The 15,002-nt window shown below is 46.1% G+C and overlaps 1 protein-coding gene across 1 annotated transcript in view; it reads left to right on the plus strand.

Moving 5' to 3' along the window:
- Positions 1–11,793: 11,793 nt before the first annotated feature.
- Positions 11,794–15,002, plus strand: part of ARHGEF7 (Rho guanine nucleotide exchange factor (GEF) 7) — a 167,555-nt gene continuing 164,346 nt past the window's right edge. Inside the window, exon 1 of the mRNA XM_012637952.1 lies at positions 11,794–12,050. Coding sequence (XP_012493406.1) covers positions 11,886–12,050 — 165 coding nt within the window. The 5' untranslated portion in view covers positions 11,794–11,885. The remainder of the gene's footprint in view (positions 12,051–15,002) is intronic.

Raw genomic sequence — 15,002 nt, forward strand, 5'->3', positions numbered from 1 at the left:
GCTGGACAACTAAAAATATATATAGAAAAAATTAGCCGGGCATGGTGGCGCATGCCTGTAGTCCCAGCTACTCGGGAGGCTGAGGAAGGAGGATCGCTTGAGCCCAGGAGTCTGAGGTTGCTGTGAGCTAGGCTGACGCCACCGCACTCACTCTAGCCTGGGCAACAGAGTGAGACTCTGTCTGAAAAAAAAAAAAAGATAAATTTAGTGGAGAAAGTATATTAAAAATACAATTTTAAGGAAAAAATTCAAATGTTAAAGTTCAGACTTTTAAAGAAAAACTTGTGAGTACATTTTAAAATGTATAATGGTGCGTGTGAAATTTTTATAGTATAAAGATTCCATTGGATATAATTAAAGGACTGATGTGAGTTTATCAATATTTATAATGCACAGAAAATTACATCTTTTGCAACTATTTTAACATGCTGAAAACTTTTGGATGTCAATTTAAAAATACGCAAGGTTATAGCAGTTTTCCACGAGTAAAAATATTAAAGAACCCCAGCTCATGGTCAGTTTGGTGGTTGTATTTTGGGGGTGTCATAGGGCACACATCAAGTGTGTTCATCACCGGCCCATTGTCTGAGATGTGATCAAATAACTGCCCTGCGTGGCTCTCAGCCTCAGGCTATAAATACACCAGTATCGAATCTTCTGTTACTTTTTTTTTTTTTGAGACAGGGTCTTGCTAGAGTGTAGTGGTGTCATCATAGCTCACTGTAACCTCAAACTCCTGGGCTCAAGAGATCCTCCTGCCCCAGCCTCCTGAGTAGCTGAAACTACAGGTGTGAGCCACCATGCCTGGCTAATTTTTCTATTTTTTGTAGAGATGGGGTCTTGCTCTTGTTCAGGCTGGTCTCGAACTCCTGGCCTCAAACAATCCTCCTGCCTCGGCCTCCCAGAGTGCTAGGATTACAGGCGTGAGCCACCACGCCCGGCCTCTATTGCTTTTTAATAGTAAATATAGTAAGGTTTTAATAAGTTAGCTTGACATAATATTAAAAACTAGTAAGACGTAAAATATAGAGGCATCTTGAGAATAATTTTAAAGTGCCAATGTAAATACATTAAAAGTCTATTCTGTTTGTGATTCTGGGTTTTGGACACTTAGGTTACTAATAAATTCCTTATGTAAAAACAAGGGTACATGTCTTAACTTTGGTATATCCTTGTTAGGAAAATTGTCCACATAGCTTGAGCTTTTTCTAAATAACAGAAACATCACTGAACGGATGAGTAGTTCAAACCAACACCTGGATCCCTCAGTCGGCTTGTTGGATGCTGCAGTCATTGTAACAGGTGGGGTCCGAGAGAAGTTGATCCTCTGAGCCCAGCAGGTGTGGAGGCCCCACGCTCTGTGTCTGCACTTCCCCTGAAGCCCTCCCCGCACTAGCCACCTGCACCCCAAAATCTCCAGCCGGGAGGTGAGGAAGTGAGAGAAGCTGCCCTCTGAGCTCGTGACTACAGCTTCCGGGCGTCCCAGCATGGGGCTGTGCTGTCCCTGGGTGACTGGCAAGCAGGGAGAAACCTCAGGGTAGGAGGATGCCCCTGCCAGGGAGAAGGCTGCTCCGTTTCCTGATCTCATCATCGATCCCACCACAAACTCGGGGTTGACCCACAAAGCTAGGCAAGTGTTGACTACCTGGGAGGAGGAACAGGAGGGGCAGGACATTTTCAGACCAGGCGGAGCAGAGTGTGGGGAAGCATCTGGCCTAGAGCAACGTCTCATGACAAGGTGCTGTGTGGGCTGGACTGTGTCCCCCAAGTTGAAGGGGGTTGAAGCACCAACCCCCAGGGTGACTGTATTGAAAATGGGGCTTTTAGGAGGTAATTAAGTTTAAATGTGGTTGTAACTCTAATCCCATAGAGTTGGTTGCCTTGTAAAAAGGAGAGACAGACAGAAAGTTCCCTCTCTCTTCCTCTTCTTATAAGGTGGCCAAGCTTCCTCCCTCCCTCCTCTGTGAGGATACAGGGACAAGGTGGCCATGCGCACTCAGGAAGGGGCTCTCACTAGAACCTGACCGTCGGGCACCCTGATCTCAGACTTCCAGCCTCCAGAACTGGGGAAATAGATGTGGGCTGTTTAAGGTGAGCAGTCTCTGCAATTTTGTTACAGCAGCGGCAGCTAAGACAGGTGGTAGCTCATTTGCGGAAACATTGTTTCACATCCCCAACTTAACCTGTGCAGGACCAGAAGCTAGCACTTGGCCGTGTGCAAGGATGAGTGGGTTCAAATGAACCAAACCTGCAACAGACTGACGCCTGAGTCATGTCACTGGCTTATTGACTAAGTTAGAGAACACAGTGGTCATGGGGTCTTTTTGCCAGCACGGAGGCCCTTCTGCATCGGCACAGGTGACACAGCCAAGGAGTGGGGTGTAGGTGGTCCCCTGGCCAGGTCACTGGGCTCTCAGGGTCCCAGGTGTTCACGGGGCTGGCTGCCAAGCGGGCGGTGGCCTGTGCGCCTGGCCGTGCCCTCCTCAACCAGTCCTGGCATCCAAGACAGCTTCTTGGTTCTTAAGTTCCATTTTCTAGCTTTAGGCTGACTTCCCCATTTTGCTAGAATGTTCTCTTTACAGAAAAGAGTCTCCGGTTTATTAATAAGCTGGCCTCAGGAGGATGAAAACAGAAAGCCACTTTATTCTTTCTCTCCAAAGCCCCTTTAAACAGGTCTGTCCACACTTTCTCTGCGGGCGTCTGGAAACGCTGGGTAGATGTAGGGCAGCAGCCAAGGCCTCGCTGGGCATTGTCAGGTGTTAACAGAGCATCACGATGTCGGTATAAAAAAAGTCCCAGTCATCCCAACATTAAATCTTCAACTTCTCATTCAGTTTTAAACTTTCCTCCCCTGCCTGTCCAAGCCTGGACTCAGAACACAGGTGGGGAAGGGGTGCAGAGTCAGGGAAGGAGAGCGGTGATGCCAGGGAAGTTCTCCCTTTTGGGTAGAACTGGCGTCTTTGGCCACGTGGAGTGCTTTCGTGGGTTCTTCGAGATGTCCCTGCACCTTACAGCATTCAGAGAGAAATGCGCCTCATTCTCTGCGCCTTAATGCAGCCACTCGTGGCACTGGTTGTCCTCCCTCTGCTTTCTCTGGTGTATAGCTGTAGTTATACTATAAATAATTGGGCTTTATTTTATACGCACTTATTTCACACTCTTCATATTTACTATCTCACTGATTTCACCATGCTCCGCAAAGCTCCTACTCTAATTTACCAAGCGCTTTCCCAATGTTTCCCACGCTGATGGATAATGCTGTGAAAACATGTACGCATATTACTTTTTCCTCATTTGATGTATTTCCTTATCCTAATATTTTGCTTCTAAGTCACCTTTAGGCTTACACTGAAAATATTTGCTATCCCAGATTTTGTTAAAACCGTCTCTGCTCACATGTCTCCGTAAACCTATCCTCTTTATATTCCTGTCCTTTCCACCTTTCTTTCTTAATCCTTTTGATTAACGACTTTTCTATTGGGCTACTTATTCCACTCCTTATTTTCTTAACTCTTCTTTGAACCCACCATTTCACTTTCTCACCTCATCTCTGCCAGTGTCCTGAGCTAAGGGACCTCCCTCCCTCAGAAACTGTTCTGTGGGAAGTGCGGCTTTCTCACCCCAGGCTAATTTGCTCACACTGTCCAAGCAGAATCTTAATAAAATTTAGCACTTGAACAAGCACACAAAGCCCTGTTTTTTAAGGGAATTCTGTATTTTCAACAAGTTGTGGCTACTAAAATTGAGTTCCCATTAATCAAACCCATAATTCATTTATGCGCTTTTTCCCCCCCTGGGATATGTAAAAAAACAAAACCCAGAAATGAGGCAATTAAAAATGTTTTCTCTTTGAAAGTAAAATTTACATCCAAATGGCTGAAGCCATTTATGAAGCAACAAATTTTCATGTAAACTTTGCTGCCCTAGTACAAAATGACAGGCAACTACGGAACTAGGGAGGTCACCATAGTACTTATTTGTTGGTATTTGCTTCTGTTCTATTTCAGAAAGTACTTCTCCAGTAGAATTGTTTTGAAGTTTTTCATGAAATACAAGTAACAAAAATAATGGATATTTTTAAAGGAAAATCAAAGCGCCACCCATTTTATTTTTTTATTTTTTAGAGATGTGGTCTCGCTATGTTGCCCAGGCGGGACTTGAACTCCTGGACTCAAGTGATCCTCCAGCCTCAGTCTCCCAAGTAGCGGGCTGGGTCTGGTGGCTCACACCTGTAATCCTAGCGCTCTGGGAGGCAGAGGCGGGAGGCTCCGTTGAGTCCAGGAGTTCGAGAGCAGTCTGAGCAAGAGCGAGACCCCGTCTCTACTAAAAATAGAAAAATTTAGCCGGTTGTGGTGGCATGCTCCTGTAGTCCCAGCTACAAGGGAGGCTGAGGCAGGAGGATCACTTGAGCCCAGGAATTTGAGGCTGCAGTCAGCTGCGATGACACTACTGCACTCTGCCTGGGGCAACAGAATGAGACACTGTCTGGAAAAAAAAATAGTATCAAACCTACATCAATTTCCTTGTTTTGGAAATGTACCCAATTTATGTGAGACATTGTCATTGACAGAGCTGCACAAAGAGTACATGGGAACTCTCTGTGCATTTTGAAACCTATTGTGGATGTAAAACTATTTCAGAATAAAAAGATTTTTTTTTTAAAAAAAAGCACAAAACTTTTCATAATATAATTATATATTCTCTTGAACAGAGTATATGCATTCTTTCATGGCACATTTGAAATCCTGGAAAGTTTTGGAAAGTAGGGATTTATAGGCTCAATTGCCTAATCACAATCAATGGCCAAAAAACACCCAATTTCTTGGTAATTAAGAAAACATGTTCCTCAATAAAGATTTGGTCAAAGAGAGGAACTGTCTCTCGTATGCTGTTGGTGGGAACGTAAATTAGTATAGCCACTATGGAGAACTGTATGGAGGTTACTAAAAAACTAAATATAGAACTGCCATATGATCTGGCAACCCCACTACTGGTATATGTCCAAAAGAAAGGAAATTGATGTATCAAAGAGGTATCTGCACTCTTATGCTCTGCCCTGTTCATAATGCCAAAATATGGAATCAACCTAAGTGCCCATCAGTGGACGAATGGATAAAGAAAATGTGGTTTATATATACAATGGACTACTACTCAGTCATTAAAGAAAGAATGAAATTCTGTCATTTGAAGGAACATGGATGGAACTGGAGGACACAATGATAAGCGAAATAAGTCAGGCACAGAAAGGCAAATATTACATGTTCTCATTCATATGTGGGAGCTAAAAATGTTGATCTCATGGAGGTAGAAAGTAGAATGATAGATACCAGAGGCTGGGAGGGTGTGTAGGTAGAGGGAGAATGAAGAAAGATTGGTTCATGGGTACAAATATACAGTCTGACAGAAGAAATAAGACATAGTTTTTTTTTTTCTGGGTTTTTTTTTTTTTTTTTTTTTTTTTTTTAAGAGAAAGTCTTGATCTGTCACCCAGGCTGGAGTGCAGTGGCCCAATCATAGCTCATTGTAGCCTCGAACTCCTGGGCTTAAGTGATCCTGCTGTCTCAGCCTCTTGAGTAGCTGGGACTACAGGCACGTGACACCATGCCTGGCTAATTTTTAACATTTTTTGTAGAGATAGAGTCTCACTATGTTTCTCAGGCTGGTCTTGAACTCTGGGCCTCAAGCAATCTTCCCACCTTGGCCTCCCAAAGTGCTAGGATTACAGGCATGAGCCACTGCATCCAGCTAAAACCTAGTGTTTGATAGATCAATAGAGTGATTACAGTTTACAATAATCTATCATATATTTCAAAATAGCTAGAAGAGCATAATTCAAATGTTTCTAGAATAAAGAAAAGATAAATATTTAAGGTGATAGATTTCCCAATTACAATGATTTGATTTTTACAAATTATATGAATTATTAAATTATGACATGCACCTCAAAAAATATATGCATCTACTATGTATCAATAAAAAAATAAAATTAAAAAAAGATTTAGTCAAAGAGGAAATCAAAAGGGAAATTACAAATCCCCTTGGGAGAATGAAAAAGAAAGTGCTTTCTAATAAAACTCATGGAAGATGGGCATGGTGGTGCACGCCTATAGTCCCAGCTACTCGGGAAGCCGAGGCAGGAGGATCACTTGAGCCCAGGAGTTCAACACCAGCTTGGGAAACATAGCAAGGCCCCATCAAAGAATAAAAATAAAAATAAAATAAATAAAAACCTCATGGGACACAGTGAAAGATATATTCAAAAGAAAAAAGTAATTGAGCATTCATCTTGAGAAATGAATAAAGGCACTGAGAAGAACTATAGTGGATCTGAGATTTCCTCCTGCTCACCAGCTAATGCCATCAGCCACAGGTCTGTGGATGCTGGTAGAAGACACAAGACTCCTAGGTCAGAGACAAAGGACTTCGTCACTCACAGCTCAGCAGGCAGCATGGTCTGCAGGTTCACATCAGTGCCCCTTGCCCCTGAGTCCCACACAGGCCCTGCACAGTGGGTTTGTGTCACAGCTGAGGGACCACAGGCTTAGGAAACCCCAATCTTTACAGGGGCTGCGAGTAAACATGCCCAAACGCTGCCCCAGAGGGAGACATTACTCTTAATCTGCTAGTCAGCAAGCAAATCCGTCTCTGCCTGGGAGGGGGACAATATCTCCATCTTCCAAGGCTGTTTGCTATGAAACACTCTTGAAAAGGTGGTCTGGAACAACAGCTGTCATTACCTCTGCTTAGATATTCAGAAATGTGAGAGACTCATGGAGAAAAGTCTCCCACCCAATACAAAAAGATAAACTAGGAAGAGGGAAATAACTAACTGAAATGCACCAAACGTGTTTTTCAAAATCCATGAATTCATAATGGTATTTAAAACAAATCACTAGTCTCCTCTGAAGGATGCTAGAGCACCAACTCACGATGCTAAAAACTGGTAAACAATGGAAAATGAGTGAGCATTTATCTTGCCTTTCCTTTAGGAACTATATTTCAGAGTACACATACAGTTGATACTGAACAGTACCTCCTACAAAAGTGAGCTGATAAATAACTGAGGAACTATCAAGATATGGCAATTCCAAGTAAAATACTGAATCTAGTAGGAATTATTAGTAGCTGCTGAAACAAACAGATGATGACAGCTGGAATCATAACAGATCTGTCTGGATGATAACACCAGAACCCACCAATTGATTTCAGCATTAGAAACAGGTCCCAAGACATCACGTGCCTCCCACATGATGTGACAGTAAGTTCCACCTCCCTTTCTTCTGGTGGAAATTTCTGAGGCAGGGTCCTGATCATTTCTCAAAGGGTGCTACTGTGAACTGAATTGTGTCCCCCAAAGATATGTTCAAGTCCTAATTTCCAGAACCTGCAAACGTAACCTTGTAGAAATAGGGTCTTTGCAGATGTGATCAAGTCAAGATGAGGTCGTCCTGGGTTAGAGTGGGCCCTAATCCAGTGACTGATGGCCCTGTAAGAGATAGAAATTCGGACACAGACACAGAAAGGGAGAGAGCTCCATGGGGAGACTGTCCAAGACTGGAGTGATTCATCTACAACCCAAGGAAGGAGCCCCGAGGACTGCCGGCCCTCAGCACAAGCTGGGACACAAACCTGGAGCAGATTCTCCCCCACTGCCTCCTGAAGGAGCCAACCCTGCCTGCACCGTAATTGCAGACCTCTCACCCGCAGAACTGAGAGAGAATACATTTCTGTTGTTTTGAGCTACCTGGTTTCTGAGCCTTTGTTACGACAGCCCTGGGAGACGAAGCAGGCTCCAGTGGGACTGCACCCAGGTACCCTTAGTAACCCATGCATTGATGCAAACTCACTTTGGCTTTCTCTTTCCCTGTCTCCTCTTCCCAATTTCTCCTCATGCTTCTCCTGATCACCCCTCAAATATGCAGCCTGTGCCGAGGCCCTGGAGGCACCCAAACCAGGGCAGGTGGTGTCAGAGGGGACCTTGGGCAACAGACACTCAGGAAGGAAGTCTCAACGTGCATTGTTCCCCAGCTAGATGGCACAACCACGGGATACTGCATCAGTGTTCTCCAGAGAAACAACCAACAGGATCTATCTACCCATCCATTCATCCATCCATCTATCCATCTACCTATGTATCCATCCATCTATCCCTCTATCTATCCATCTATCTATGCATCCATCTATCCATCTATGTGTCCATCTATCTATCCATTTATCCATCTATCTATCCATCCATCTATCAATCCATCTATCTCTCTCTCTATCTATGCATCTATCTATCTATCAAGTTATTACGAAGAATTGGATCATGTGACTATGGAGGCTGCCAAGTCTACTATGCTGGGTGGGCCAGCAAGCTGGAGACCTAGGGAGAACTGATATTCCAGTTCGAAGGTCATCGGCTAGAAAATTCTCCTTCACTTAGGGGAAGGTCTGCCTTTTTGTTCTATTCAGGCCGTTAACTGATTGGATGAGGCCCACCCACCTTGGGGAGGGCCATCTGCTGTACTCACTTTACTGATTCAAATGCTAACCCATCCAAAAACACACTCACAGACACACCCAGAAAAATGTTCAACCAAATATCTGGGCACCCCATAGCCCAGTCAAGTTGACACATAAAATTCACCATCACGGATGCCGTTGTTGGTGCTACATGAGGCGGTACACCTCCCATTCTGTACCATCATGATGATGGCACCTCTCACCTGTGCTGAGCTGAAATGAGGAGCATGTGCCATGGAAGCACTGGCTATGAAATAACTCAATGCCTGAAGGGCCAAGGCTCTGCCGAATTAGAGGTCGCTGCCCTGGGGATGGGAGTCAGTGGGTAAAGTCTTACCCTTCCTGACCTCTAGCCAAAAGACTATAAGACTCCTTGTCCTGTGTGTGTCAGAGGCCCCTGGGGATCGAAGCCCAGGTGCTCACTGCATCCCCTGACCTCTTGTCCACACCCTTCCCTCCTTCACTGTCCCTTCTAGGACCACCCCTGTAAGCCACTGGCACCCAAGCTGTGGGCTTGGGATCTGCTTCTGGAGGAAACCCAAACTAGGATAAGTGTCTTATTGACTTTATGTTTCATGTTATACACTACATTGGTAAAATGTTTTCTAATGCTGTTTAATTTTTCCAGCATATATGTTTATAAACTAGTTTTCCTGCTTTGCATCTTTAATTTTTAGCATTTGACTATATTTCTCCCTAACAAGTAGGACATTGTCTCATAAAATAACATACAGTAGATACAGTGAGTTGCACAGAACTGCTCCTTACTGTATTCTTCACTCAAGATGTGGTCTCACTCAGTGAGAGTGATTCTACAGAAAGCAATTACTACATTCTAGGTTAATGGCCATTTGTGTGACCAGCTTAAGGCTCGGGTGGATTTTGCCTTTCATTTTAGATTTTGATATTTTTGTAGTGACCCAACACAACCTGAGTCAGCACTGTTCAGCTGAGCTTTGGTAGTTACTGGTGTGCAGCTGAGTTGGTAGGTGTTTGGCCAATGACGACCTGGAATGCAGCTCCCAGGCATTCACAAGCAGCCAAGCTGTGTGTGAAGCTGACATCCTCTCATGGGAAAGGAGGGGACGGAGGGACACAGGCTTGCACTGAAAGCCACTCTATACCCTTTTGAGGCGAGTCAAAGGGGCGGCCACAGACAGGGCCAAAATCCTCCTTAGACATCTTAATCGGCTCTAACCCGATAGACCAGTGAGTGGTGGCCCAGACTGTACTCCACAGCATGTGTCCTCTGTAATGGGAACTTGGAAGCATGTTTAGGAAAGTCTAACCAAATGCCGCCTGGGATACTAAAACAGCTCAATTAAGCACCTAAAAATATATATCTCTTAGCAATGTTACTTTCTAGAATCCCTTCCAAATAAACTTTTTTGAAATTAATGTATATCCAAGGTAGAAGAGCATGCTATAAAGCATTTCAAAGTCTGGGCTTCTCCTAAACTTCTCCCAAAAAAGACCAGCTATAAGAGCTGGCCTGTGCATCTCCATCCCGACGGTAGTTGGCCGCAGGTTCGCTGGTCTCCCAAGGCCCCTCCCTAGAGCTGGCTTCTTCAGAACACTGTACTGAGTGTATGTGAATCTGTTCACCAGCTTGTAAGTGCCAGACCTAATTTAGTAGAATTTAAAATTGTAAGGATTGTATTCTAAATTATTTCTCCAATTCAGTAGTAAGGGGAGTAACTAGGAATCCCAGAGGGGGATGACACCCTTCCTTGGAAAAGACCCTGGGTACAAATCTTGACTTAGCTGTTAACTGCTCTGCTGTTTCCTGGAAGGCTTACAGGGAAGCAAGAGAAAGCGGGCAAGGTGTGTCGTCCTGGAGTAGCATAGCCAGGCTTTGAGCTGGCCATCTGACCACTACAATGATGTCACGGGATGCAGGTAGAGAGAGCACTTTGCAGAGTGTTTAGCAGATAGTAGCTATTATCATTGAGTATACTGCCCTCATAATCCAGAATTCATACTGCCATTTGAATTATTTTGTGTTTGTGTTTGGAAAGAAAATTTTAACCACTTAAAGCTGGAAACAAATGCAATTAATGAGTGCAAGAGAAGTACTCTGGAAGAAGGCAGGGGAAGAGGACTTAAGCCTTTCATTATTTTTGATAGCTTCATATGGTTGCCAGCCTCCGTCATTAAATGGATTAATATACGTGACCAGCACATAGTAAGTTCCCTATAGGTGGTTGCTAATGATGCTATTTTAAACTGCCAGGGGAAGTTACAGCTGGCCAACCGGTAGAGCAATCAGGACTGTGGACGGTGTAAATAGAAATCCATGTCCTTCTTTAAGGAAGAGGCTCCATTCCTTCCTTGCCATGCAAATGGGTAAATGTCATCAGCGGCTTGAAGAAGCTTGCGCAGCAGGCGGCAATTGATGTCTGAGTTCTTTGGCTGGGCCTGTGTGGTGCGCGTTCTCCGCCCGGTCTCGAGCGGCGCAGCCCAGCGCCCTGTCCTGGTTGGGCGGTTCTCATGTTCCTTCCCGATCCTGGGCGCAGACCCCTTTCCTGACCTTCCTCTCGCAGGGTTTGCAACGTCACCATCTATGTGCAGCGGAGTCGTGCAGGGCTCCGGGCCGGGGCCCCACGGGCCGAGCCGCCCCTGGCCGCCCGGGGAGGTCATCGGCGCGCCGCCCGCCTCCCGGCTGGGGCGCACGCACGCCCGCTGCGCCGCCCGGGCGCCCGTCCCCCAGGGCTCCGGCAGCCTCGGGAAAATCAATTCCTTCCCGAATTGGACCCATCTGGTTACAGATTTAATTATCATCTGTGTTCCGTAATTATTGGCTTGCAAGGTAGCGAAGAGAAACAAACGTCTCGTTTTCAGCATCCTCCCACCCCCTTAAATAAAACTGGCAAAAATAAAAAGAGCATTCTGGGAAGCGCTTAATAATTCAAACATTCACGAAGTGAAAATACAAACAAAGGGTTCGGAGCCCCCAAGCGGGGCGCGGGGCGCGGGCTGCAGGTGAGCGCAGGTGCGCGCGGCCCTGCTCGGCCCCGCACGGCTCGGCCCGGCCCGGCCTGGCGCGGAGGCGGCGCGGGGCGCGGGGCGCGGGCCGGCGGGCGGCCGCGTCTTTCTTCTCCTGGCGGTGATGTCATTGGGCGAAGGCGGCCGAGGCCGGGGGGCGGCGGCGGGGGCGGCGCCGGCGCCCGCAGGTTCCTGAGGCTCTAATGAAAAGGCGCTTGACAGCGGGCCAGGACGCACGCGAGGCAGCGCGAGCCGGGCCGGACCTGCTGGGCCGCGGAGCCAATCGCCGGCGCGGCCCCTCCATGGGCGAGGGGGCGGCGGGGGCGGCGGGGGCCGCGGGGGCCGGCGCTCCGAGGTGAACGGCGCGGCGCCCGCCCTGCCGCCCAGCCGCAGCGATGAATTCCGCGGAGCAGACCGTTACGTGGCTCATCACCCTGGGGGTGCTCGAGTCGCCCAAGAAAACCATCTCGGACCCGGAGGGCTTTCTGCAGGCGTCGCTGAAGGATGGGGTGGTGCTCTGCAGGCTGCTGGAGCGCCTGCTGCCCGGGACCATAGAGAAAGTAAGTGCGGCCGCGGCCCCCGCCCGCGCCCCCGCCCCGGCCCGCTGCGGCCCGCCGCGCGCGGAGCACCTGGTGCGGCACCGGGCTCCGGGCGGCCGCGCGCCCTCCTTTGTGCGCGGACCCGGCGGCGCGGGGCCGGAGGCGGGAGCTCCGGGGGCGCCATTGTGTGCGGGGCGGGGGGGGGGGGCGGGGGACCGTCCGGGGAAGGGGGAGGGGGCCGCCGGGGAAGGAGAGGGGAGCTGTCCCGGGAGGGGCGGCCGGGCGCGTCCTCGCGGGTCGCGGTAAGGAGAGTTCTCCTCGCAGAGGAGACAGGGTTTCTGCTCCGCCCTGAGGTTAAGTTGCTCCTCCGCGTTGGAGGTCGGCCGGCTCCCTCGCCGTGACCTGATCGGAAAACCTGCTTCCAACACTATGCAGTTCACTCCGCTGGCTTTGTTTGAACAATTTTTGTCAGTGGCATGCGTGAGAGTTTCACCCTTCCTCTGTGCAGTCGACCAATTGTGCATTTTTAAAGATGCATCGTCAGTAGCCGAGGCTGGGCTGTGAAATGATTGACCACTTTCCCCACGAAGGAATTCCTCGTGGACCCAAGCCAGGAGGGTGGCACACACAAGGTTGAAGCGCCCTGCCATTCTTCCACGCTCGTTTGCAATTCCAGATTGCATTTCCAGGTCCGTACCTGATTCGGGGCAGAATCCTCAGTCCTGCAGCCACTGCCGCTCTCCCTCCTGACCGGCGGTTCCCCAAGGGCTGGGAGTGAACCTTGACCCGAATCTCTGGGAGTGATTAAAGTTTGTTTTCATCTCCCGCGAGCTGAGCCAGGGGCAGGGGACAGGAAAGCCTTTAAACAGATGGCTCCCAAAAATACTAAAATCTTATCCCAACATTTTTTTTTTTTTTGCCAGTATATAATGTTAAGATCAACAGTTCCTTAAAAGGCGTTAAATATAGAAATTGAAGTGCACCGTCATAAGGAAGAACTGTTTCATTTTTAAAATGGGGTGTATTGACCCCAATGCAGGAAAACAACTTGTTAATGAAATACTACTTAAGTGACTTGGAAAAGTAAAATGTTCAGTCTTATTAATAAATTTGTACATGTTCTGGTGCTACGTTTAAAATTAGGTCAGAAAACATTTTATTTAGTCTGAATTTTGCTTGCATGCCAGTTTTGGGCATTTTTCTTACTTGGAACATATTTATGAAAAGAGAATTCGTATTTTAGAATAAATAGCTGCCTTCCTGTCGTGAAATAAAAATGTTGCTGGTAGATGAACCTGATGTCATAATAAAATTATGATTTAAGACAGGACTAAGGAGCAGAATCTAACTTTCAAGGCACTCAAAATACTTTGTTGTCATCTGGATGTCGGTACCTCTGGTAATAAAAGACAGATGTTGAAAAGTGTTGAAATGCATGCTAAGTTTACCAAAATAGGCTTAAATAAAATACTTTTCCATTTCTAAGAGCAAAGCTTTAAGAAACTTCATAGGCTGTGTTGATAAAAAACAAGTCACTGTCAAAGCCTATGTTATTTGGCATATTAACTGCGTTAATACTGATTGGCAGACTTCAATAATGATTTTCTTTTAAATTCTAACAAGATTTTCTTAGAAAATTGTAGCATTCCTTTCATCTCTAAAACAACAAAGAGAGGAATGAATAAAATGCTTAGGTTGCAGAAGCCAACTTGAAACCACCCAACATATTCTGAAACTTGAGTCACTTCTGAGATCTCTTAGTTTGAAGCTGGTCTGTTATTTGCCTCGAGCCCTAATAGGTTTATTCGAAACTGACTGTATCACAATGAAAGCTTACCCTCACAGCAGCAAATTATAGACAGTTACTGATTCTCTGTGGTTCAAAGGTAGGTCTTTGGAGTAAAATATTAGCCATTCTCTGCCTCTAAAATCCCTGGGTTTTAGAAGTTTCAGGAGTTTCTTCTATTTCCTAGGAATAGTTATTTATTTGAGCTTTTCGATGTTTGCATGCATACCAAATAATATATGCCACAAAGCACACATGTTAAATAACTTTTACTTAAATGTGGGAATGTGAGTCTGGGGATGTATTTCCTTAAAAAGGAATATTTGGAAACTTAATATTTGCGTGGAATTGAAAAGGCCTTAACTTGACCAGTCCGCCACGTGAGTGCAGTGACAACCAGCGAACAGTGTAAGCTGCCTGCAAGGTAACGTTGCAGATTCACAACTTGAAGTTAACCATGATATTAGGGGTAAGCACAAAATTGAGAAAAGTTGCTGGAGTGGCTCTGGTTTCCCATATGTCTTTTATTAAGGAATCATGTGCTAATGTGTTTCTTCCATTATGTTCATTTGTTCTGTTTTAGAGCCGGGAATCGGTGCAGGGAGCAGGGGGACATTCACTGAGTGTCAGATTCTTCTGCTCATTGAAAGAAAACATTACGTTCAGGTTCTTGTTTATGAAGTTCTACTGCTTTTCTTCTAAGGTGGAAGGTTAGGCAGTGAGAAGAAGGAATTATGGACTTTATGTGGGCAGTTCAGAAAAAAGACCCTTTTCTTTCTTCCCATCAAAGTTCTCTGCTGTAGGGGAGAGGAAAATGGCATTTAAACATTTCCCTATTCTTTGTGTCTGAAGATCTTGCACTTCAATTTTCCCCCACAAGGGTCAGAATGGTTGGCTGGTCTCCCCACACTCCTGGTTTCCCTCACGCCTCTCCTGATCAGAAACAGTCTTCTCATAAATGCTCACTTTAAACATCCCTAGGTTATTCAATGAAAGGAGGTGAACTCAAGATAGACAAATCTGAGAGGATAGAAAATTACTATATGATTAATTTTCAAGTCACAGAAATCATGAAATGCTCTTTTAATTTCATTTGTGAATGCAGCAAATGAAGTCGCTTAATTCACCATGAAAAACTCAAGAAACTTGGTTTTCTCTCTCTCTCTCTCTCTCTCTCCCCCTCCCTC

Source organism: Propithecus coquereli, unplaced genomic scaffold (genome assembly GCF_000956105.1).
Source record: "Propithecus coquereli isolate 6110/MARCELLA unplaced genomic scaffold, Pcoq_1.0 Scaffold125, whole genome shotgun sequence".
Lineage (NCBI taxonomy): Eukaryota > Metazoa > Chordata > Mammalia > Primates > Indriidae > Propithecus > Propithecus coquereli.